Raw genomic sequence first — 26,802 nt, 5'->3', positions numbered from 1 at the left:
TCTGTCTGTCTGTCTGTCTGTCTGTCTGTCTGTCTGATTGATTGATTGATTGATTGAATACTTTATTAGAAGTTTGCATAGGAAAAGCACAAGACAGTACAGTTCAGATACAAGGTCTAATAATAGGATTTAGACCCAAGAAAGCACAATGGCTTGTTTACATTGGGGTCCTTTTGTACTCAATTCATATAGACATTAAATGACAGAAGAATATACACAGAACCTGGCAAAAAAAAATGTCTTGCCCTGTCTGTCTGCCACAGACAGGGATACAAATTCAGGTGGGGCACATAGATATTAAAAGCTAGATACCTCATTTCAATGGCACGACCTGTAAAAACATATTGGCGTAAGTGTGGAAGTGTGGAAAGCACGCTGCCACTCAAAGTGACTGATGGCCAATCACAGAACATCTTTTCCGGGACTTCAATTCAATTCAAAAGAGCGTCATTGGCAGTGTTGAAATAGTCCGGGGGCACGCGCCCCCGCAGCCCCATATCTTTTCTGAGCAGGGGTCACGTAGGGTGACCATACGTCCTCTTTTGCCCGGACATGTCCTCTTTTAGGGGTCTGTCCGGCCTGTCCGGGGGGGTTTTATAAATTTCTTCAAATGTCCGGGGTTTCGCGCATATCACAGTTAAAGCACGGGCATTTACGATGCACGTTCAATGGTTCGTTTGGAAACACACTGTGAGAGGCGGGTTTCCACCCCTAACCCCGGAACGTGTATTATTCATACTACTCTCTGCCTGCGCTGCGATCCCTCCCTCCCTCAGCCTGTCTCGCTTTCAGATCAGAGGCAGAGCAGCGCGAGCTCAACAGCAGCTCGCGCTGCTCAAGCCAAACGAACGAACTGCAAACGCAATTATTGCTGTTTCACTGATGAAATGCACAAAAAGTGCCAGTGACCAACAATGAGAAGCAGAGCGTTCTGTCAGCAAAGCTGGTAGCCTACTCTTCTGTGTCTATTTAGGCATTTACAAATAAAAGTTCTTCTGCTTCAAGCCCATATCAACACTGCAAAGTAGCCTACAAGACAGTCTGTGCGAGGTGAGAGCTCTTCTGCTAACTAAATTGACAGAATCTTTTGTACAACCTTGTAAAGCAGAACGGCGGTTTGAATAATGGACTACCTCTCTTTTATTTAGTAACAAAGCTGAACGTTCATACAGGAGTCAAAAGGCATACTTTATCAGTGGATCTCTCTAGCCTATTAATAGATTTGTAAAGGGTCCAATTGGAACCCCCTCAAAAATGAATACATAATTAATAACATAATTGAGCTGTAAACTAGTAGGTCTAATATAAATTATTTTGAAATATATATATATATATATATATATGTTACAGTTAGTTTGGGTAACTCAGTTAGATTGGGGTAGGAGCGCTTGTTTTTGTTCACCTGGATGTTCAACCCTAACCCTAACCCTAACCCTTACCCTAAACCTAACCCTAACCCCAAACCTAACCCTAACCTCAGTAAAACTATGCCTAAACCTAACCCTCAGTCAAATTATTCCTAGTTCCCTGAAGGAGGCGGCGCCTGCTCCACCTTGTGCACAAAAACGAGCGCTCCTGTTCTCAATCTAACTGAATCTCAAACTAACTGTGACATATATATATATATATATATATGCGCGGGGTAGAGTGTCCTCTTTTTGGATTTTCAGAATATGGTCACCCTAGGGTCACGCCTCTCACGCAAACAGACATGCATTGATGCCAAAAACCCCCAAGTTCACACCACAACAACGAAAGCTTTATTGTCACAACAGGGTGTTTTAACAAAGAAACAAGCCAGTATGCATATCAATAGACCTGTATAGTAGGTGTTAAGCGACGTGCGCGTGACTTCTTGAAAACCGCGTACCCCCAAACATTGAATCAGCACTGCAACACTGTTTATTAGCATGAGAAAACAAATGTTTACATTTCCAAAGCAAGTGCCTCTGGGACAGAGGGAGTACCGCCTCTGATTGGCCTACCGAACGTCCCCTTCTGTGCGGCACGCAGAATCGTGCTTCAGAATTCCAGAAGCTTGCCTTAAAAATTGCCAATACTTTTTTACAAACGCCCCAGAGCCGGAGGAGGCATCTATACCTTTCTATGTCTAATCTATGGTGGGGCAGGTACACACACACACACACACACACACACACACACACACACACACAGCGTGTGCGTCGGTGCGTGTGTGCGTTGTTTATGCGGAGGTGCTGTGCTTGCATTAATCCTATAAAATAATCTGATAAGTTTTTTCCTGTAGTGTGTGAGGCAAAAAGATTTCCAAATGTATTAGGAATGTAAAACTCCTTGCCCGGGCGGCTGGTGTAGCCATCTGGGCACCTATAGTATAGGCTGGTGTTGCGGGTTCGAGTCCCGAACCCGACGACCTTTGCTGCGTGTTACCCCCCCATATCTCTCCCCGTATCCTCTCAGTCTACTGTTCGTCTATCAATAAAGGCAGATAAAACCTGAAGCCAGCTTTAAGAGGTAGGTCACCCACATATTTTTCGGTGAAATCTCGCTCTTTCGAACGACCATCATTTCGACAACCGAGCATCGGGAGGGTTAGCGACTCACCCCACGGAGGTTAGGGTTAGGGTAAGGGTTAGGTTTGGGTGTCGAAAATATGACACATAGAAACAGCGAAACGCTCCCTATTTTTCTTCTATCAATTGCTCACCCCATAAAATCATGGAGAATTTGTTTTTGTTGCATTTCTGATCCATTGACCAATAATCCAAAATGTATTCACATTACATTCACCCATGCAAGGCACCAACCTGCTTATCGGGAGCGATTAGGGGTTCAGCGTCTTGCTCAAGGACACTTCGACACTAACTCTGGGGGACCCCGGGATTAAAAAGGGAACCTTTTGGTTCCTAAGCGGCCACTGCCACTGCTGCCCTGGAATATTGGATCAGGGTTGTTTTGGGGTTAACTACCCCTTGGCAGTAGGGCTCGCTTGCCTGTGCTGTGACAGCAAACCTTGGACTGTATCAGCTTGTGTGTGCAATTTTTACATTACAGAGTCTGTTAATGAATGTATTTATAGTGAAATGTAATGCTGAAATGAAATGTGATGAGTACAAGGAATGGAAATAACGTTAGGAGATACACTTTTTTATGGGCCAGTCAAGGATTAAGTAACAGTAGTGTCCCCACAGGAAAGTCATTCCATGTTAAACTAGAAGCAGTGCTCTTCCGAGCACAGGTCTCCACCAGGCTGTGCGTCCTGGTGGTGCAATCCTGCAAACTTTGGAAGCTAATATTAGCCAATCAGGATGGCATATGAAATATCAGACGGATCGGACTTGATCACATGACTATAGAGATACTGTGTACCGATTTGCGTGATTTTGTTGTGTGTTTTTTTCAAATGCAATGCTAAATGACACTTTTAACGCCACTTTCACTTTCAATTATTCAACTCTTAATTACTCCTGAAAACATCTGTAATCAACTGCAATCGACTAATCAAGGGCTTAAATAGCTGCATCAGATGTGCAATCTGGCCTGACTAGAAGTTTGTTGACTGTGATTAGAGTGGTTAGAAACATGGCTTTAAGGAATGGTCAGAAAAGTTCAGAGAATAGATTATTGCTTTGTAAAAAAAAAAAAAGGGAAAAGGATATAAAACAATTGCAAAGACACTGAATGTTCCAAAAAGTACAGTTTTGAGCATAGTTGAAGTTCTAAGTCAAAGGAACGGTGGTTACACTAATGAACAAATTTGTCAACACACAACTGCATGTTGGTTGAAATCAGGTGATATTCTAGGCCAGATCTGATTATGGTTTGACTTGATCTGATTCCTAAAAAAAAAAACAGAGGGGCCCGCGCTTTCGCGGCTGCAGCCTGCAGCCCCCAGGCTATGGAACAACCTGCCCCTTTCGATTAGGTCTGCTCCATCTATAACTGTTTTTAAATCTCAGGTTAAAACTCACCTATTTTCTCTAGCTTGTAATCTCACCTGAGGTCTTTTAAATGTTTTGCTTTTATACCGCATATATATGTGTTGTGTTTTCTTGTTGACACTTGTTATATGTACCGTATACAGTATATGCTCATGCTTTTATTGTTTGCTCTTTCTCTGTACAGCACTTTGGTCAATTCAGGTTGTTTTAAATGTGCTTTATAAATAAAGTTTCATTTGATTTGATTTGATTTGATTTGATTTGATTTGATTTGATTTGATTTGACCCCAATCGAGACGTCACTGATTGGTCCAGGTCCTGACGTGCTTTGCTGGGAAGCTGTCAAATTTAGTGAAGTGATTCCTCCTCAAAAGGAGCGGAGTATGAAGTAGCATATCAAGTAAATAACAAGCACACCCTGCCAATAGACTACTATTTTTGTACCATGGCACTGGCATGGACATTAAACACATAGCCAAGGAGCACTAGTACCAAGTATCATGTGAGTGTTATAAATGGTCAACAGGAATGAGAGGACCTTGAAAGGCAGTCCCTACTTTTACTTTCTGCGTAGCATGCAATGAACACCTAATATAAGGCATGCTGAGATGGCTGTCAGGGACCCATTGGAGAGATCATCAGAGTTCCATTTGGTCGGTGAGTGAGACTTTCCATCTGTGATGTTTTCATGGCTTCATAGTCGTATAAATGTTTTAGAGATGTCTGCTAATCATAGTCATATCCTGGTGGCAGCTTTTAATAGTCGAATAAATCTATTAGTCCTGTTATTCATTTCTAACATGACTCCGTACATAGTGCCACATAGCTGCGGACATTATTACAGACACTGAATGTTAAGTGCACAGAATAATATGTTATATTGATGAACAGGTTTATAGTTATTTCGTTTATAATGATATGGTTTCGGCCAGATTGGAATTAGATTTTGATATTTCATTTTTATTTGGACGTTTCAATTATGTTATGATTATTTAAATAATAATTTGTTGTTTCACCAGATACTTTTGTACTCTTAATCAAGTAATTATTTGGAAGAGTACCTTTACATCTATGGAGTTATTATTCGTTTAAAGTAACAACATTAGTTTATTTATTTTATTTTACAGTTTGGCTAGTCTGCCCACCTGTAACCTTAATTCATACACTGGAATAAAAGTGTGAGAAAGAAATCTAGCATTGCTTCAGTACAAATAAAATAAAATAAAATCTAGAAGCATGGCTGTGATGACTTAAGATAATTTGGTGGAATTAAGCATAAGCGAAACACCAACAAACAAACAAACAAAGGAATAAAACATAATGGGCAAGTTACATTTAATTTCATTGCATGTAACTAATATTGAAATAACTCTTTTCAAATCTGGAACTGTTGAGAAATGTTAAAATGTCTCTGGTGCAAAGTGTTGTGTGGCAAGAATGAACATTAGGATTCATATAATTAATATAATCCAGTTTGATTCATGATTTTAAATTGTATTGAATCATTCAACTCCTGTTAATGTCCTCAAAATGATGTGTTTTCTCCACACTAAAGGCTGCACACAAGATTCCACCGCTACTGGTAGAGGAGAAAAGTGAGTGTTCATAATTTTCCTAATAAATCTACAATTAGCTATAACCATAAGAATAGTCCTACAATTATCTACTCAGATCTCAAGTCAGCAATTGCATAAACACCATCTATTTGTCCGCCTTCATAATAAAGTATTAATTAACACGAACGGGTACACCTTATTGTGTATCATTATTTTATGCTTTAACTATTGAACAATAGCAGATATACAAGCTCACAGCGCGGCACCGAGTGCCGCGCTGCGAGCTTGTAGATCTGCTATTTTTGAAAAATCGTGAACATTTGAATTTTGACCCGATTCTATAAGTGTCTTTTGAATCCTTCTAAGGTTTTTTGAAAAAAAAAACTATGTTTCTATGTCAGCAATCTGGCCAGCCATCGTCAAAGAAAAGGTCCTTTTCACTTAACTGGAGCTCCGTTATTCTGTTCTTGACAGACTACTATGTCAGTGGTTCTCAAACCTTTTCATGTGAAGGACCCCCAAAATGATATGTATTTGGCCACGGACCCCCATCTCAAAATATTTAGTTCCAGGGACCACCCAGAAGCAACATTAATATAATTAACACCATCTATTTGTCCGTCTACAGAAAGCCGCCACCATGAGTACGGACGAAGAGATGAAGCAGTATGGCAAGGCCGCCATTTATCTCCGTAAGCCAGAGAAGGAGAGAATGGAGGCTCAGGCTTCGCCCTTTGATGCCAAAACGGCAGCATATGTGGCCGACAAAGCCGAGCTGTACCTCAAGTGTAAAATCGTAGGGAAGGACGGTGCCAAAGTCAAAGTGGAACTGCTTGGGGACAAGAAGGAGGTAAAGGTTTATCTAAAATCAAGTACCACTGTAAGGGCCGATGTATACTCCACTTTTAGAGCCCACTTTAAATCGGTTCGGCTCTGTTCAAACTACAATATCGTCACCTTAATAAACTAACTTGAATGAGCTGTCCTAACAACCTCCAGGTTCTGGTGCCGCCAAGCCTGTGCTGCCCACACAAAGATCTGAGCTATCCGTGTGCGAAAGATCTCCATATATGGGATCTCTGTATCTCTCAGTCCTTGTCCCCTTTTATGGGCATATTCGTTGGATCGGCGGTTCTACTGAAAAATTACGTTTTGTACAACTGTGCATCATGTAAGTACAGTAACGGCAGGGGAAGTAGCTAAGTATGTAGGCAAAGATCTGGGCTACTCTGCGTGCGAAAGTTGGAGTCTGTAGAACCAACCATGTGCTGTGAGACCTCTTTCATGTGATTTGGGCCAATTCGGCCTCGGCATCAATTAGTAGTCAGGATGGCCTATAAGTCACTGTTTGAGAAAAATGATATTTTTGGGGGGGGTGCTGCCGAGATGTTGTGACACCCAGGACCAAATTTAACTCTAAAAGTGGAGTAGGCCTACATGCAGGCCAGTGGTGTAAAGTAACTAAGTACTTTCACTTACAGTAAGTGCTAAGTACGGTTTTGAGGTACTTTTACTTTACTGGAGTATTTCCAATTACTTCTACTCCACTACATTCTAGATCCAGAAAATGTTACTTTTACTCCACTACATTTATTTGAAAACTTTAGTTACTATTTACTTTGCGGATATAAATTATAATATTATAAAAGATACATTAACCACTTTAGCCCTATTTTATGCCTATAGGCATTTGAAAATAGCCTACAAGCTCACAACGCGTCGCCAAGTGACGCGTTGTGAGCTTGTAGATCAGCTATTTTCAAACATTTTGTACTTTTACTTTTGGTACTTTAAGTACGGTACATTTTGATGCCAATATTTTCGTTGTATTTTACTTGTAACAGAGTACTTCTACATTGCAGTAATGATACTTTTATTCACGTAAAAAAATTGAGTACTTTTTCCACCACTGATGCAGGCCCTAATCACGATTATTATTATATTTTTCTAGGAAAGAACTGTGCCTGAGGCTGACGTCACCCCCATGAACCCTCCCAAGTATGACAAGATTGAGGACATGGCCATGATGACCCACCTCACTGAAGCCACCGTCCTGTATAACCTCAAAGAGCGTTATGCAGCATGGATGATCTACGTAAGGTTTTAGACTTGTGATTTTTGCGGGTCGACTTGACTCAGTAAAAAGTTGAGTTGAAGTCGACTTTACCCTTCGATGACGTCATCACATCACACACGACCCCCCAATTATGTTGGGGGGGGCCCCCCAGACGATTAACTTAATGTGCAACATTGTTTTCTCACTCAACTGTAAACAAACCAACAACGTTTAAGTATATAGACATACAGTAGAGGGTATCTTCACATTTCTTAAGTGCCAATTTAAGGACTTTTTAATACCTCTAAATTAATTAGACTATTAAACATTGTCCAAATTGTCAGATATATAGAGGCAGAAATTGTGAAAATAGCCGATCTACATGCTCACAACGCCTCGCATTGCGAGGCGTTGTGAGCATGTAGATCTGCTATTTTCACAATAGAACCATGTTATACCAAATGTAATGTAGCACTGTAATATTGGATCATTCCGTCCTTGGCAATAAGCAATCCTACTGTTTGAATGCTGTACAGAAGCACACATGGAGCAAACATAATGATAGAGGATAGAACTTCGACTTTCGACTTTCTCTGGTGGGAGTCGACTTGTGTAATGAAGTCGACTCAGTCGACTTGTTGACTTTTTCGCTAATGCCCTATTTTCTACATGCTGAGAACAGTTCATGGTTGTTGCACCTGTCGATAGGAAAGAGAGAAAAATACACAGTACAATTTATATCATCAAGTGAAACCCATAGAGAAAACAACAGTATGTAAAAAACAAACTTTTAGTTCGTTTTTTTTTTTTTTTTTTTTGTTAACAAAAGTTAACTTGTTAATTTAGTTGATGCCTCTTCTAACTCGTAACATTAATCCCAGCGGAGATCAGTCTTTTTGCCTTTGAGTGAGTTTGCATTTCCAGAGCGGAAGGGAGCGGGTGGAAGTAGGGGGTCCAATGAGTTTCTTTAGATAGGAGGGGGTATTGCTGTGGATCCACTGATGGGTAAGAAGGCAGATCCTTGGTTACTCCATCCTGAAGGAGATGGGAAGCTAGTGTAGAGAATGGAGTATGGCTGTGATATGTTCTCTCTCATCATCAGGATCCTATATAGCAGCACATGACATTCTAGCTACTCAGACTATAAATAGGCAACCACACTCGCAATTTCCCAGAATTTTATCTTTCTAGTTCTGAATGTACTGGAGCTTCTGGATGCTCATGTTAGGGACCCCGATGAGAAGTGCGTTGCAGACAGTAGTCAAAGCCTTGAGGAGACAAGGGTGAGCAAGTTAATGTTCTTTCTCTTCTCCCCTTCCTTCAGACCTACTCTGGCTTGTTCTGTGCGACTGTGAACCCCTACAAGTGGCTCCCAGTGTACGACCAGGAGGTTGTGAATGCCTACAGAGGCAAGAAGCGTATTGAGGCCCCACCTCACATCTTCTCCGTCTCTGACAACGCCTATCAGTTCATGCTGATGGGTACGTACTGTCCTAGTGAGGATAATGTAAAACATACATAACTATAACGGTCTTGTGCCGTATTTGTGACTAAAGGTTTGATTTACATTTTACAGACAAAGAGAACCAGTCTGTCCTGATCACGTAAGTTTCTGTCATCTACTAACTAGGCATTAAAAACAAGAACATTGTACACAAATTGACTAACTGCATTTCTCTGAATGTATGCATTTATAACCAGTGGAGAATCCGGTGCTGGAAAGACTGTGAACACCAAGCGTGTCATCCAGTACTTTGCAACAGCTAGTTCTGCTGGAGAGGGTGGTGCCACTAAAATCAAGGTATATACAGGTTTTAACTTTAACAAATAAATGTTTTTGAACATTTTGAAAATTTGAAAAAAATCTGACCAAATGTTAAACTGGGCGATGTCTGAAACATTCCATAGGGGTCACTGGAGGATCAGATTATTGCAGCCAACCCCTTGCTGGAGGCCTATGGTAATGCCAAGACCATTAGGAATGACAACTCCTCTCGCTTTGTAAGTTTAAAAATAATGTCATTTTATGAGAATACCCGCAACAATTCCACAATGTAGAGAGATGAAACAAAGTGTGCTCTATCAAACAGGGTAAATTCATCAGAATCCATTTTGGCACAACCGGTAAACTGGCCAGTGCTGATATTGAGACATGTAAGTATGAAGTTCACAGATGGTAAATGATATATCCCTTTATGTGAGGATTACATTTTGACTTATGTACAACCCATATAGATCTGCTGGAGAAGTCCAGAGTGACCTTCCAGCTTCCTGCTGAGAGAGGCTACCACATCTTCTTCCAGATGATGACCAACCACAAACCTGAGATCATTGGTAAGTGGAATTACTATTATAGTTTATTATTATTATAGATTATTGTCTCCGCCAGGCCGAAAGGCATGGTCGAGAGACTGTTGCACCCTGTCTGTCTGTCTGTCTGTCTGTGCAGCTAATCTCTGACGCCGTTGGCCCGGTGCGAAACTGTGCACACATACACTTCCTGGATGCCAATTCAGAACCTCTGCCCCACATTTTTCACATGGGCCTGTTCTAGCGCCACCATGAGTCAGATTTTTACAAAACTTTGAACAACTCCTACAGATTTTGTCCAAAGATCACGCAAATCGGTAGACAGTATCTCTACAGTCATGTGATCAACGTGAATCTGTCCAATTTACCATATTCCATCCCGTTTGGCTAAGATTGGCTTCCAAAGTTTGCAGGATTGCTCTGTTATGAACAAAATGCCTCAAATCATGAACACGCAGCGTGCAGTTTTCATGAAACTGGCACACACATCCCCACTTCCCAAAAGGACGATTGTTTCCTATAACTCCACCGATCAGTTTAAAACTATCTATGCGCACTCCCTAGCGGCCAAGGAAAAAACATTTGCCCTGCATTTTTCACATCTGCCTTTTATAGCACCACCAGGAGGCCGACTTATGTAAAACATATTCTTTGATATTAGTCCTTCAGATTTTATCCAAAGATTATGCATATCACTACACACTGTGTAGTGATCACTATAGATATACTGTGTAGTACACAGTATATCTATAGTGATGTGATCAAGACAGATTTTTCTGATATTTCATATTCTATCCTGATTGGCTAACATTGGGTTTCAGGATTGGTCCGTTTTGAACAAAATGCCTCAAATCATGAACGCAGCCTGTGATTTGCGTGGAATGTTGCGCACACATTCCCACTAGGCCAAGGAACAAATGCCACCCTTTTCACATTGCCTTATTATAGCGTCACCAGCAGGTCAACTTTTGCTAAACACATTTTTGGAACAAAATGCCTCAAATCATGCATGCAGCGTCTGAATGCCATGAAAGGCCCAAGAACACATGGCACCCTTTTCACATTGGCCTATTGTAGCGCCACCAGGAGGCCACAATAACCTACCTGACTTGGCGGAGAGCGCTGTTTCTAGTTGTTAAATGGAATTACTGATGCTGATGCAATGAGATAACCCGACTCCGACCAGATGGCGGTGGAATTGAGTTCACAAGTTAAAGGACAACTCCGCCCTAAATCACTTCTAGGCTGATTTTCCTACTTCCAAAAAGACTGTCCATGGGGTCTATTAGGCACAAATGCCCCTGTTGTCCATTTTCCCCTGCAGAACCAAGCAGCTCTCATAGCATAGAGTGGAGCTTATAAGCCTATCGCTTTTACATTATTTGTTGCGGTCAAAAGTGATTTATTTTTTCATGACTGTGTTACTAGTTGTCATTACAAACACATCCATGCCTTGATTGCACCACACAAGCCACCACAATGGCAAAAATCATGTTTTGGGGTGAGCATTCGGCACAACTGCCAATCAAAGTGACTGTATTGGCCAATCACAGTGTGTCTTTTCCGGGACTTGGCAAAACACATAAAAGCATAACATCTGTTTAGCAGAGTGTCATGACTTTTGTGGGACAACGATGGCATGGATGTGTTTGTAATGACAACTAGTAACACATTCATGAAAAATAAAAACTTTTAACCACAACAAATAGTGTAAAAGCGATAGGCTTATAGGCTCCACTCTATGCTATGAGAGCTGCAGGGTTCTGCTGGGGAAACTGGACAACATGGGCATTTGTGCCTAATAGACCCCATGGACAGTCTTTTTGGATCAATATAAGTAGGAAAATGAGCCTAGAAGTGATTTAGGGCGGAGTTGTCCTTTAAGTTCACAAAGTATTGTGAACTTGTGAACTCAATACCACTGAGTGAGATTAGCATTGGTTGATTGATTGAAGACTTTATTAGAAGTTTGCATAGGAAAAGGTACAGTTTCATGACGGTACAGTTCACTGGTACAAGGTCTACTAAAAGGAGATCCATGAAAAGACTAAGCTTATTTCCACAGGAAACCATTAAAGTATCTCATATAGTATATAGCAGTGAGAGCAGAGAGGGAAGCACGCACATCTCCAAAAGATGTTTCAGGTGCTGAACCAAAAATACACACCATAGGAAGAAGGGAAGTCCGCACACTGTTCTGTAGCTCCAGCGACAATTTTATTGAGGAGAAACAACGTTTTGACCCCGGTGCGTCTTCATCAGGAGACGACCCACCAGGGTCGAAACGTTGTATCTTCTCAATAAAATTGTCGCACAACAGTGTGCGGACTTCCCCTCTTCCTATAAGATTAGCAGTGAGAACATCAATGAATGAATAAAAAACACATGTTCACACCTTTTTTAATCCCTTTTCAGAGCAGTGTCTGATCACCGCCAACCCCTACGACTTCCCCCTGATCAGCATGGGTCAGATCGTTGTGGCCAGCATCGATGACAAACTGGAACTCGAAGCTACTGATGTCAGTGAACATTTAGTTTACCGTTGAGTTGTAGCCTACACAATTCTAATTGGATGTTTGTTGATCTAATGCTTAATTTCAATCTCTTGAATACATCTCTGCTCGTTGACATCAGGACGCTATTGACGTCCTGGGCTTCAGTCTCGAGGAGAAACAGGGCATCTACAAGTTCACCGGCGCTGTGATGCACCATGGTGTCTTGACCTTCAAACAGAAGCAGCGCGAGGAACAGGCAGAACCAGACGGCACTGAGGGTGAGAGGAATGAAAATAATGCTGTAATGCTTTGTCACAAAGATTGTATTTAGTTATATTCTAAATGAACTAAGCCAGTGGTTCTCAACCCTTTTACACTAGAAGATCTGTCTCTATACCACTATAAAAACTGATATAAATACAGTTGTGTAGACCTACCCCATCCTATTCAGCTATGCACAGTTAACACAGGAGGCCAATATATTCCTTGAATTCATGGAGATTGTTTAGTTTAGTTTGTTGCATTCCTAAGCTAATAATTTGATGACCGGGTCCATATTTAGCTACTATACTCTGTGAACTTCCCATGCAAATTGCACAAGCCGCGGAGTCTATTGAAGTTGCAACAGCACTGCTGCAGAGACTCTGTTAGAAGGATGGTTATTGGGTTTACCTACTATTCTAGATTACTGTCTCTTTGCAATTGACATATTACCTTGTGTTTACCTTGCTTACTGTTAAAGCGTCTGATAAATACCTAAATTGCAAATTGTGTGAACATTTCAGTGGCAGACAAGATTTGCTACCTTTTGGGCCTGAACTCAGCAGATATGCTTAAGGCATTCTGCTACCCCAGAGTCAAAGTGGGAAATGAGTATGTCACTAAGGGACAAACTGTGCCACAGGTGAGTAACTTGACATTTTTGTATGTATGATATCTGATTTCATACGCACCTTACATTCTCAACGCAGCACAAGAACTCTAATGTATTTTTGCAGGATTAATCGGTAGTAGTATCTCTATAGTCATTAAACTAGTAATTATTTACTTAAGACTAGATTTGATATGATATATTACCTTGTGTTTTCCTTGCTTACTGTAAATTGGTCTGGATTAAGAGTGGCTAAATCTTTAATTCTACATTCTGAATTGTGTATTTAAATACCGCTACTAAATAACGTTCCTACTTCCTTAGGTCATGAACTCAGTTGGTGCCTTGGCCAAGTCCATCTATGAGAAGCTGTTCTTGTGGATGGTCATTAGGATCAACGAGCAGCTGAGCACACCAGCTCAGAGAAACTACTACATTGGTGTGCTGGACATCGCTGGTTTTGAAATCTTTGATGTAAGAATTGACTTGTTTTAAGTGGGATACTCATTATTTTTTGTCACAAAGTTAGGGACTAACAGGCTAATGATATTTCAACTTACAGTTCAACACCCTGGAGCAACTGTGCATCAACTTCGTCAATGAGAAACTGCAACAGTTTTTCAACCACACAATGTTTGTTCTGGAGCAAGAGGAGTACCTGAAGGAGGGAATTCCCTGGGATCTCGTTGACTTCGGCATGGACTTGGCTGTCTGCATTGAGCTCATTGAGAAGGTATACAATTATTATTATATTTGCATGTATTATCTTGGACTTGGCTATCTGCATTGAGCTCATTGAGAAGGTATCATTATTGCGACCATAGGTTGCAGTTTAGTATGTGAACGGTCACATCCTGTCCGTATGTATCTCTGTCTGTCTGTCACGCCTGACACTGTGGTGCTATGGGTTTGTCCCTCTGACAAATAACCCCATTGACTTGAATGGGAAAATACAAAAACGGAGAACCACACTTGCAATTTCCCAACATTGCATCTTTCTAGTTAGTGTCGTATACTATTGTTATCAGCTGGAATTTACGGAGTAACATATAGCTTCATTGAGAAGGTAAACAATTATTTTGTGCTTTAATGGACATGATTTTAATATTTTTTTTAGTTTGTTTTTTGTTGATTTGTCTCTTTTGTCTCCTCTACAAAAGCCCTTGGGCATCTTCTCCATCCTTGAGGAGCAGTGCATGTTCCCTAAGGCTACGGACAAATCCTTCGCCGAGAAGTTGATTGACCAGCATCTTGGGAAGAACAAGGCCTTTGAGAAACCCAAACCAGGGAAAGGCAAAGGTGAAGCCCACTTCTCCCTGGTCCACTACGCTGGAACCGTGGACTACAGCATCACAGGCTGGCTGGAGAAGAACAAGGATCCACTTAATGACTCTGTGGTGCAGCTGTACACCAAGTCTTCAGTTAAACTGCTGGCAACACTGTATCCCCCACCTGAGCCTGAAGGTAAGTTTATTCATAGAATAAAATGTGTTCAGTTAAAATGCTGGGTGTACTGTATCCCCCACCTGAGCCTGAAGGTATGTTTATTCATAGAATATAGTGTGTTCTGGGACTGGGACACACAGAGCACAATTCCAACCTTTCCCTCTTGGCTGTATAAGAGCACCTACCAAGGTTGGGCCTTTAGCGTGCTGGGAACTAGAGTTATGGCTGTTTAAACCCCGGGCCAATAGGAACACAGAGAGGGGGGGGGCAGTGGCAGAGCAATGGTGTGCGCAGGTCTCTGGTGTGGCTATTCTGACGGCAGACCCCTGACCAAGTTTGGTGGGCAACGGTGCTGCATGTTACGTTTGTATGCCCACCCACCCGACCAAACAACTTCTAGGCAATTTAAACAAATCATCCACCTGGGCCTGAAGTTACTATTATATTAATATACTATAAACACTCTGACAAGAAGAGAGGCATTTTGATTGTGTTTAACTAATGATAACTCATGATTGTAACATGTAAACAGATACTACAAAGAAAGGAGGCAAGAAGAAGGGTGGCTCTATGCAGACTGTGTCAAGTGCTTTCAGGGTAAGAATATGTATTCATTATTATCAACTTTAAATTCCTGTACGAATATTTATTATAATTTTTTTCCAACATTGAATGAAGCATTATTATTATCAACATTATATCCATGTATGAAATATGCAGGTATTTTCATGTTGAAATTAAACTATTTCTGTATCACATGTTGTAAGCTTGTAACTCTGCTTTAAAAAGGGGCTTAAAGTGGTTACCGTATTTTCCGGACTATAAGGCTCACTTAAAGGCCTTTAATTTTCTCAAAAAACTACAGTGCGCTTTATAGTCCAGTGCGCCTTATATATGGATCATTCATTGACATTGACATTCCCTTTAGCACAGCTCCATCTGTTTGATGCATAACGCAACGGTAGCGTCTATTATGTGCGCCTTATAGTCAGGGGCGCCTTATATATGAAAACAGTTTGAAAATAGACCATTCATTGACAGTGCGCCTTATAGTCAGATGCGCCTTATAGTCCAGAAAATACTGTAATTTATGTTTTAGGGGGGAAATAATCTGGAGAGTAACTAGTATCTAATGAGTTCAAATAAGTAGTAGTAGTTTAGGGAAAAAGTACAATGTCGTATGAGTTTCTACTAATAATAAGCTTAATTGTCTCATTATGTCTCAACAGGCCAACTTGGCGTTGCTGATGACCAACTTGCATCGCACTCATCCTCACTTTGTGCGTTGCCTGATTCCCAACGAGTCCAAGACTCCAGGTAAACAGAAAATAAACATTTAAACAGTGATAGTCATTTAACGCAACTTTGGCCAGTGTGTACAGTAACTATTTTGTACTGATTGCGACCGTAGGTCGCAGTTACTTCTATACTATCCAAACCTCCACCGGCTGTCAGTCCGTCAGTCCGTCTGTCCATCACGTCACTCGTCACACGTCACACTTTCCCCCTACTCATATCTCCGCCACCGTTGGCCCGATCCATGCCAACATTTCCACACAAACTCCTTGCCTGCCAAACTACAACCTCCAAGGACCCCCGGAGCTCCAGGGACCCCCAGGTCCCTGGGGGACCCCCAGGTGTAAAAAATGACCAAATGTGCAAAAAAGACCAAATGCCCACCCCAACGGGGCTCCACACGGGGAATTCCCGGGGACCACCGACACCTGGTGCTCCAGAACGGATGCAAAAGTGGTGGCGCCCCAGTGGAGGACCCCCTCCACTGCAGCGCACATAAAATGCCGTAACTCGGGCTAGGAGCGACCGGGAGAGCCGGGGCCGGTACCTATTCGTCCACTTCGGCGGCGCGGAGACCCCACCCCTCATTTCTCACATGGCCCTCTTCTAGCGCCACCATGAGGCCGATTCTTGCAAAACACATTTTTGGACACTGCTCCTACAATTTTTGCCCTGAAATCACGCAAATCGGTACACAGTATGTCTACACTCATGTCATCAACTTGGATCTGTCCCATATAGCGCCACCTTCAGGCCAATTTTTTAAAACACATTTTTGGACACTGCTCCTACAATTTTTGCCCTAAAATCACGCAAATCGCTACACAGTATGTCTACACTCATCTCATCAACATGGATCTGTCCCATATAGCGTCACCTTCAGGCCGATTTTTTAAAACACATTTTTGGACACTGCTCCTACAATTTTTGCCCTAAAATCACGCAAATCGCACAGTATCTCTACAGTCATGTAATCAAAACGCATCTGTCCCATCTAGCGCCACCATCAGGACGATTTTGGAAAGACTTTTTTGTTTGCCTATTTGTGGAGATAAGCGACTAGGGAGTCTTACTGGTAATAATGAAGCAACATGTTTACAGGGCTGATGGAGAACTTCCTGGTCATCCACCAGTTGAGGTGTAACGGTGTGCTGGAGGGCATCAGGATCTGCAGAAAGGGCTTCCCCAGCAGAATCCCTTATGCTGACTTCAAGCAGAGGTATTTATTATTCCTTACTTTTTTTGTTCCATTCATATTCATGCAAAATTACCCACTTTTACAAAACGGGTACAGAGTACTGAACGTCAGCGGAAAATGACCATGAACTTTTACAAATCAGGTACAAAGTACTGAATGCCAGCGCATGCCCCGAAGGCGCGTTTATGGACAACAAGAAAGCCTCTGAGAAGCTGCTTGGCTCCATTGACGTACCTCAAGATGAGTACAAGTTTGGACATACCAAGGTAAACACACTCCCAATCTGGTTTAACATTATCCAGAGAGGACTAAAAGTAGATTTTACGGTTGTTTAGTTACAGTGTTTGTGACATTGCATTCAGGTGTTCTTCAGGTTGTTTAGTTACAGTGTTTGTGCCATTGCATTCAGGTACTCTTCAGGATGTTTAGTTACAGTGTTTGTTGACATTGCATTCAGGTGTTCGTCAGGATGTTTAGTTACAGTGTTTGTGACATTGCATTCAGGTGTTCTTCAGGATGTTTAGTTAAAGTGTTTGTGACATTGCATTCAGGTGTTCCTCAGTTTGTTTAGTTACAGTGTTTGTGACATTGCATTCAGGTGTTCTTCAAAGCTGGTCTGCTGGGTGTCCTGGAGGAGATGCGAGATGAGAAGCTGTTTACTCTGGTCACCATGACTCAGGCTCTTGCAAGAGGTTACGTCATGAGGAAGGAGTTTGTCAAGATGATGGCTAGGAGGTACTTTGAAAACATCAATTCAATATTGAGTACAATTTGTAAGTAAACATTGCCATTGCTCAATAAAACAAATGTAAAGCGTCAATAAAATAGCAAACATTGCCAAGCAAGCTTTTGGTGATGGTGGCAAGGTAAAAAAACTCCCCTTAACAATTTGTACGCCAAACTCGTTCAGTAACGAGATACGGCCACTTGAGGTCGCTGTGCCAAAAGGAGTTGTCTCGTTCAGGAACAACACAAAGGGTTAACTTGGTTACATGGAGCTGCATGCATCCTGTGTTGTCAGTGAAAGACTGATGGATGGTCCATACGTCATAACGTAGCTCGCAGAGAGACAAAATGGCGCATCTAGGCTGCATTGATTTCTATTCTCTACTGAAACATAAAAAGGGCTTTATCTATGAATAAGGTGCAAAGAACGCCAGGGAAGCAGAAATCTGATTGTTTTCACAGTGACACTTTACCGCGATGGTCGGCCCCGGTTTGGAGTTTAGTTTCGCGAGTGTTTGTAAACAAATGGATTATCCTCCTCAATAGTCAGTGGACACTCACGTGCACACGCACGAAGCTTCCGAGGCTCTTCAAAATTAAAGCGTAAGTGAACGACGGCAGCAGCAACAGCTAGAAATGTTAGAAACCTTGGCTTCCCATGTGTTAAATGGAGAAGAATACCAACAGCAATATCAACAACGACAACAGTAACAACTATAATGACGCGATAATTTCGCCCTAAAATCACGCAAATCGCTACACAGTATGTCTACACTCATCCCATCAACATGAATCTGTCCCATATAGCGCCACCTCCAGGCCGATTTTTAAAAACACATTTTTGGACACTGCTCCTACAGATTTTGCCCTAAAATCACAAAAATCACTACACAGTATGTCTACACTCATGTCATCAACATGGATCAGGAAGATTTTGGCAAAACACATTTTTGCCCTATTTGTGGAGATAAGTGACCTACGGTCGCTTATCTCCCGATTAGGGAGCCTTACTGGTAATTAGAAGTGTGGTTACACTGGCGCGCGGGATACGAGGAATCCGCTGGGAAAAGTTTAGAGTGGGTTTAGAGTTTTTGGGCGGTGCTCCTGGAAGGATCTAAGCTCAAGCGTGGCCTACATGTTGGCACAAAGCGCTCAAAGTTTGTTGTACGCCCAGGGTCACATTGGCCTAGCTTCGCGGGACACTTAATGAAATTAACTTCCACTCACTTCACACTAACTGTTTTCCACAGAGAGGCCATTTACACCATCCAGTTCAACATGCGCTCATTCGTGAATGTGAAACACTGGCCATGGATGATGGTCTACTACAAGATCAAGCCTCTCCTGCAGAGCGCTGAGACAGAGAAAGAACTGCAGAACATGAAGGAGAACTATGAGAAGATGAAGGTTGACCTGGCTGCTGCCCTGGCCTCCAAGAAGACCCTGGAGGAGAAGCTGATCGCTATAACGCAAGAGAAAAATAACCTTGCGAACGCAGCGGCATCAGTAAGTAGTTACACTTGCTACACTTGTATACTGTGTAATATATATCCTTCTGGAGGAGATCGATGTCCCCCAGCTTCTTCCTTGTCCTCACCTCCGCCACTGCCTCCGTACTGTCCCAGCTCTAACAATGATAGAGACAACTTGTTCAGTCTGTTAATGTCGCTTGTGTTAATGTACCCGCCCAAGGAAGCAGCTGCAAAATGCATATATCTCTACCAAGAACAAACGCTGGCATGTTCCCTCACTCATCCTTTCCATTGACAACCAGGGTGACGAGGCACTGAACGATGCAGAGGAGAGATGCGAGGGTCTTATTAAAAGTAAGATCCAGTTGGAGGCCAAGCTCAAAGAGACTACTGAGAGACTGGAGGATGAGGAGGAAATCAATGCTGAGCTGACTGCCAAGAAGAGGAAGCTGGAAGATGAATGCTCTGAGCTCAAGAAGGACATCGATGACCTGGAGCTGACCTTGGCCAAAGTGGAGAAGGAAAAACACGCCACTGAAAACAAGGTTCGACATTATACTCTCTAGCTGTAAAGTTATGGAACAACAATGATCCATTCAAGATTATACACTCTAGCCATCTTATCAAGTTATAGAACAATAATGATCCATTCTTTCACGTTATTTAGGTGAAGAACCTGACCGAGGAGATGGCCTCTCAGGATGAAGGTCTTGCTAAGCTGACCAAGGAGAAGAAGGCCCTCCAAGAGGCCCACCAGCAGACCCTGGATGACCTGCAGGCAGAGGAAGACAAAGTCAACACTCTAACCAAGGCCAAGACCAAGCTGGAGCAGCAAGTTGACGATGTAAGTTTGACCAAAGTCAAGCACATGTTTTGAATACATTATGTTTATTGTTTCACTGAATGATGATGTGCAAATTGTTTATCGTTGTGCAGCTGGAGGGTTCTCTGGAGCAAGAGAAGAAGCTCCGCATGGACCTGGAGAGAGCCAAGAGAAAGCTGGAGGGTGACCTGAAACTGGCCCAGGAATCCATCATGGACCTGGAGAATGACAAGCAGCAGTCTGACGAGAAGATAAAGAAGTAATGTGGATCACAATATGAATATCATTATTAATAATAACCAGTAAGACACCCTAAGGGAGAGAAGGCGAGGTCACACACATGGGTGTCTGCACATGGGTGCTTTGGCACCCTTCTGCTGAGCTGGTCGAGTCATCACTGTGATGTCAGAACAGGTCAGCTATATCCATATATGGAGTCTGTGAGGTCAGATGTGGAGTTATTGACCAGCTCCATATATGGATCCATATAGGGGCATTGCCAATATGGGCTTAATATATGGGCATTCCCAGATAGGGGCTTATTATTGATGACATGACATCAGGGATCTCCATATATGGGCATGGATATCCAGGTGATGATAGTCAGCAGTCTTGACAGTCAACAATGTGATGTCAGAACAGCTTTGAGGCGTTACGGACGAGCAGACGGACGGACGGACGGACGGACAGAGGGACGGACGGACTGATGGACAGGATGTGCCAGTTTTCATAGTGAACTGCGACCTATGGTTGCAATAATATCAACTATATGAAATGCCATGGAGAAAAGCTACCACTAAAATATGACGTACTGTATTCCACAGGAAGGACTTTGAAATCGCCCAGCTTCTGAGTAAGATTGAGGATGAGCAGTCTCTGGGCGCCCAGCTGCAGAAGAAGATCAAAGAACTTCAGGTATTTTCCCAGCTGTAATTAATAAATTATAATAAGTAAGGGTGAATTTTTATTTTCAGATGTTAATCTGACATCATTCATTTGAAAGGCTCGTATTGAAGAGCTGGAGGAGGAGATCGAGGCAGAGAGGGCCGCTCGTGCCAAGGTGGAGAAGCAGAGAGCCGACCTCTCCAGGGAACTGGAGGAGATCAGCGAGAGGCTGGAGGAGGCTGGTGGAGCCACCGCCGCTCAGATCGAGATGAACAAGAAGCGTGAGGCGGAGTTCCAGAAGCTGCGTCGTGACCTTGAGGAGTCCACCCTGCAGCACGAGGCCACCGCCTCCGGTCTCCGTAAGAAGCAGGCTGACAGCGTGGCTGAACTGGGTGAGCAGATCGACAACCTCCAGAGAGTCAAGCAGAAACTTGAGAAGGAGAAAAGCGAGTACAAGATGGAGATCGATGACCTGTCCAGCAACATGGAGGCTGTCGCTAAGGCAAAGGTAGAAGAGAATGCTTGTGTGTAATTCTTGTCAAAACACTTGTTCAACAAACAGATCGTGGGGGGAAAAACGAGGGTATACATTGCAGCTTACTTCAGTGATTGGATCCAATGTTATTCAACAGGGAAATCTTGAGAAGATGTGCCGCACCCTTGAGGACCAACTCAGTGAAATCAAGTCCAAGAGTGATGAGAACGTTCGCCAGTTAAATGACATTGGAGCTCAGAAAGCGAGACTGTTGACTGAAAATGGTAAATGTTCACTGTAAAACCTACATGGGTTTTCAATGGTATTTGAGCCAATTTCCGAAATTAGAGACAATGCTTTGATTGGCAGTTATCCCATGTATTCAACAAAGATTATGTAAATGTTTGGAACTAATATTCAAATTTCTAACTAGGCGAGTTTGCTCGTCAACTTGAAGAGAAAGAAGCTCTCGTCTCTCAGCTCACCAGAGGCAAGCAGGCCTTCGTCCAACAGATTGAGGAGTTGAAGAGACACGTTGAAGAGGAGGTTAAGGTAAGGAACAGGCGTTTCTTCACTTTTTCTTATGAATAGGCCTAATAACATCTGTCTGTAATTTCATCCAGTTGACATTATTTTGTCATCTTTCTTTCGACAGGCAAAGAATGCCCTTGCCCATGCTGTGCAATCAGCTCGCCATGACTGTGACCTCCTGAGGGAGCAGTTTGAGGAGGAACAGGAAGCTAAGGCAGAACTCCAGAGAGGAATGTCCAAGGCCAACGGTGAAGTGTCTCAGTGGAGGGCCAAGTATGAGACTGATGCTGTCCAACGCACTGAGGAGCTGGAGGAAGCTAAGTAAGTCATCAGTGTTTTTACAATCATCAGGTACCGCTCACTGTACAAAATATTGCTCACGATAACTTGATTCCATTCGACACTGATCAACAGGAAGAAGCTCGCCCAGCGTCTTCAGGAGGCCGAGGAGCAAATCGAGGCTGTAAATAGCAAGTGTGCCTCTTTGGAGAAGACCAAGCAGAGACTCCAGGGTGAAGTGGAAGACCTCATGATTGATGTGGAGAGGGCCAACGGTTTGGCCGCCAACCTTGACAAGAAACAGAGGAACTTCGATAAGGTGCTTTGACAGACATTATTTTAAAACAAATTAATTTCCTCCTTAAAGTGGTGTAAATGACATATTCTATTACATATTCTGTGCAGGTCCTTAAAGTGGGGTAAACGATACGATTCAAGGTTCACGATTTACAATTTCACGATTTTTTCACGATTCCCCCCCCCCCCCCCCCCCCCCCAGCTATTAATCTCATACAGTATGTATGTACTACATTTTCATACCATTTATTTAACTACATTTCCAAAGTAGCATACTTTCCATGTACTCAAAAGTAAAAGTACTCAATGTCTGTGCAACAACTGTAAACATACTTTCTTATTGTTTAGAACCTAGCTACAGGGTTAACATGTAAAAAAACGTTATTTTTGATGCTAAAGTAGCCCCCACAGTTAGTACCAGCCATGAACCAGCGACAACAGCCCTGCTATTCGGGCTCAGCCCTATTAGCACGACTGGTTGTGCGTTGGACTGGCGAGTGGGAGTCCCGGGTTCAATCCCCGCTTCCATACATCACTACAATCTGGCGTAGTCGGCAGGACGAGGAGCGTGATATCCTCGCGTGAGGGACAGGTCCACGTCGTGTGCGGCGGTCCACGGCGTGAAGTGTGGAGCACGAGGGCGCGCTCCAAAGATCGGGGGGGTGATTGTAGCCCCCACAGTTAGTACCAGCCATGAATCAGCGACAAGAGCCCTGTTAATCGGGTTCAGCCCTATTAGCACGACTGGTTGTACGTTGGATTGGCGAGTGGGAGTCCCGGGTTCAATCCCCGCTTCCACGCATCATTACACTATATTAGAATAGAAGTTGACCTATGTGACAGTGCAGAAACATAATTGCCTTCCTTGATGCATTAATGATGCGTCAACCTGGTCACAGACACACAGACCTCCCCCAGCAGTGCTCTGAACTAATCGCTCTCCAAAAGCCATTGAATACCATTTAATATGATTAAGTTAAACTCACATTTCCTATCAGACACACCCTAATTCATTAGCCCCCCCAATTTTTTTGTAATCGTTACATGCCTATAAATGACACATTTCATCTCAAATGCTGTGCAGGTCCTGGCAGAATGGAAGCAGAAGTTTGAAGAGGGTCAGGCTGAACTGGAGGGAGCTCAGAAAGAGGCTCGTTCTCTCAGCACTGAGGTGTTCAAGATGAAGAACTCCTACGAGGAGTCTCTGGACCAACTGGAGACCATGAAGCGTGAGAACAAGAACCTGCAACGTAAGTCTTCTCTACAGTACATCCTTCTTTTAATAACGTACAAAAAAAGAAAAGAAAAGAAAACATTAAATGTTAAAGATCAATTGTGGTTCAGGCTGCAACTTTATTCAAATGCAAATACAAATCCAGTTGCTTATTGGAAAGATCCTCATTAATTATTTACAAACAACTTCAGAGGAGATCTCAGACCTGACTGAACAGATCGGTGAGACTGGAAAGAGCATCCATGAGCTGGAGAAATCCAAGAAACAGGTGGAGACAGAGAAGTCAGAGATCCAGACAGCCCTGGAGGAAGCTGAGGTAAAACTAGATGTCTCTATCTTAGATTTCTTTCAATACATTTTATATTCAAACAGTGTAGCAGTATATGATGGATGTTACATTAAAAGGTCCTTCAACCTTTTGCTCCCGTGTTACATTTCAGGGTACTCTGGAGCACGAGGAGTCCAAGATTCTTCGTGTGCAGCTGGAGCTCAACCAGATCAAGGGTGAGGTTGACAGGAAGCTGGCAGAGAAGGACGAGGAGATGGAGCAGATCAAGAGGAACAGCCAGAGGGTGATTGACTCCATGCAGAGCACTCTGGACTCTGAGGTCAGGAGCAGGAACGATGCCCTGAGGATCAAGAAGAAGATGGAGGGAGACCTGAACGAGATGGAGGTTCAGCTGAGCCACGCCAACCGCCAGGCTGCTGAGGCCCAGAAGCAGCTGAGGAATGTCCAGGGACAGCTCAAGGTGCAGAATACATAGTAGTTAGACAGTAGACAATAGAGACATATTCAAACACAAGGTAGTTAAACAGAGACCATAGACATACCGGTATATTCAAACAATGAAACTGCTCTGAACTACAGTCACGTTCTGATGTTTCTCTTTAACACGACCACCTCGAATGTGATTTGTTTTAGGATGCCCAACTGCACCTTGACGACGCTGTCAGAGGACAGGAGGACGTGAAGGAACAGGCTGCCATGGTGGAGCGTAGGAATGGCCTCATGGTGGCTGAGATCGAGGAGCTGAGAGTGGCTCTGGAACAGACAGAGAGAGGCCGCAAAGCAGCCGAGCAGGAACTGGTGGATGCCAGTGAGCGCGGTGGCCTGTTGCACTCCCAGGTACATCCACATCAACATATTTAACATACTCCTTTCTCCTGAACGTTGTTCTGTCTACTGAGATAATCATGTCGTTAGTCGCGTCGAATGGCCTTATTTCTTTTCAGTTTAACATACATACAGTATCATGCATACCTGCGTACCTAAACTGAATCTTTGTTTTAGAACACAAGCCTTGTGAACACCAAGAAGAAACTTGAAGCTGACCTGATCCAGGTCCAAGGCGAAGTGGACGACAGTGTTCAAGAAGCAAGGAATGCTGAGGAGAAGGCCAAGAAGGCCATCACTGATGTAAGTTAGGATGATCTCCACAGCGTGTGTGATGCAGCGGCATAATTTTTGTTCTTTGCGGGACAACAAAGTATATTTGATCTTACACAAAAACTACTTTCCAGGCTGCTATGATGGCCGAGGAGCTGAAGAAAGAGCAGGACACCAGCTCTCACCTGGAGAGGATGAAGAAGAACCTGGAAGTCTCCGTCAAGGACCTGCAGCACCGTCTGGACGAGGCTGAGAACCTGGCCATGAAGGGAGGCAAGAAGCAGCTCCAGAAATTGGAGGGCAGGGTAAGATATCCTTCACTTCAACAGGGCGCATAGTCAATGAAATAAGAATACATCATTTGATAATAATATATTATTCAATTGTGAAGGTGCGTGAACTGGAGGCAGAGGTTGAAAACGCACAGAGAGCCGGAGGAGACGCTATTAAAGGTGTGCGCAAGTACGAGAGGAGGGTGAAGGAGCTGACATACCAGGTACTGTATATCATATTCACTCAAATGACCATCATGCCTCTGAGAAAATTAATAGAATGCATGAACTGAGGTTATGTATTCACTCTGATCGACAGACTGAAGAGGACAAGAAGAATATGGCCAAGCTTCAGGATCTGGTGGACAAACTGCAGATGAAGGTGAAGGGCTACAAGAGGCAGGCGGAGGAAGCGGTAAGACATATATGTATTCATACATGTTTAGTTGTTGCCATGGGCATAGTGTTGTAGTCATATGGAATAACTAAAGAAATAATAGAGATAGGAATCAGTGAATATGACCAACATCAGTCCATTTTTCAGTGTCCATCGTTTGCCATGCTTCTGCAGTATGACATGCACACAGCTGCAGACGCAGGCAGTTTAAAGGAATAATGGTAACAGTGCATAATCCAAAATGGACTGCAGAAACCAATTGATTGTGTAAGCTGGAATTTCAGGCTCAGGCTGCCGAACAATATCAAGAGCACAGCCACGGTTGTGCGATTCCAATGAGAACTTGGTCCCAAAATGTCTTGTTTGGACCATAATTGCTCTTTTCAAATCTTGACGCTCTATCACATTTTAGGAGGAGGCAGCCAACACTCACCTGTCCAAGTGCAGAAAGGTTCAGCATGAGCTGGAGGAGGCTGAGGAGCGTGCCGACATCGCTGAATCCCAGGTCAACAAGATGAGAGCTAAGACTCGTGACTCCAAGGTAAATACCTGTTCAATATGATAGGTTAATTAAGATGATTATCTTTAACATTTAACTGAAGACTAATGAAGAATATCTAATTGTATATTCCTATCTTTACAGGGAAAAGATGCTGCTGAATAGGTTCTCCAACTCAAGTCACCGTAAAGAGTCATAAAATATGACCCATCGTATTCAAAAGGTCATAAAATATGACCCATTGTATTCAATAAAGGTGGCAACAAAAGAATATTGTGTCTATTTACTTTGTCAATCATTTTTTATTGTCAGCGTATTCTGGTTCCACTATACCATTTTATAAACAAAATAAAATACATATGTTATAAGGACAATTA

At 42.9% G+C, this 26,802-nt stretch overlaps 1 protein-coding gene across 1 annotated transcript; it reads left to right on the top strand.

Moving 5' to 3' along the window:
• Nucleotides 1-6,116: 6,116 nt before the first annotated feature.
• Nucleotides 6,117-26,590, top strand: LOC308287612 (myosin heavy chain, fast skeletal muscle-like; the record flags this gene model as incomplete). The annotated part of the gene is made up of 39 exons (XM_080728840.1): nt 6,117-6,326; nt 7,428-7,571; nt 8,857-9,013; nt 9,109-9,136; nt 9,234-9,333; nt 9,441-9,533; nt 9,623-9,686; nt 9,768-9,866; nt 12,258-12,361; nt 12,477-12,615; nt 13,123-13,241; nt 13,533-13,682; nt 13,771-13,941; nt 14,369-14,672; nt 15,187-15,251; nt 15,884-15,971; nt 17,052-17,169; nt 17,291-17,414; nt 17,747-17,883; nt 19,125-19,380; nt 19,649-19,891; nt 20,014-20,190; nt 20,283-20,428; nt 20,994-21,084; nt 21,173-21,562; nt 21,687-21,813; nt 21,963-22,081; nt 22,185-22,381; nt 22,475-22,658; nt 23,721-23,886; nt 24,062-24,186; nt 24,311-24,619; nt 24,793-24,996; nt 25,162-25,287; nt 25,392-25,562; nt 25,649-25,753; nt 25,849-25,944; nt 26,339-26,467; nt 26,570-26,590. The coding sequence occupies 39 exons, from the start codon at nt 6,117-6,119 to the stop codon at nt 26,588-26,590; spliced, it is 5,796 nt and encodes a 1,931-aa protein (XP_080584966.1).
• Nucleotides 26,591-26,802: the final 212 nt, after the last annotated feature.

Source organism: Nannobrachium achirus (genome assembly GCF_963921795.1).
Source record: "Nannobrachium achirus genome assembly, chromosome: 6".
In the NCBI taxonomy this organism is placed as follows: Eukaryota; Metazoa; Chordata; class Actinopteri; order Myctophiformes; family Myctophidae; genus Nannobrachium; species Nannobrachium achirus.
This window is presented reverse-complemented; position numbering and strand designations above follow the sequence as displayed.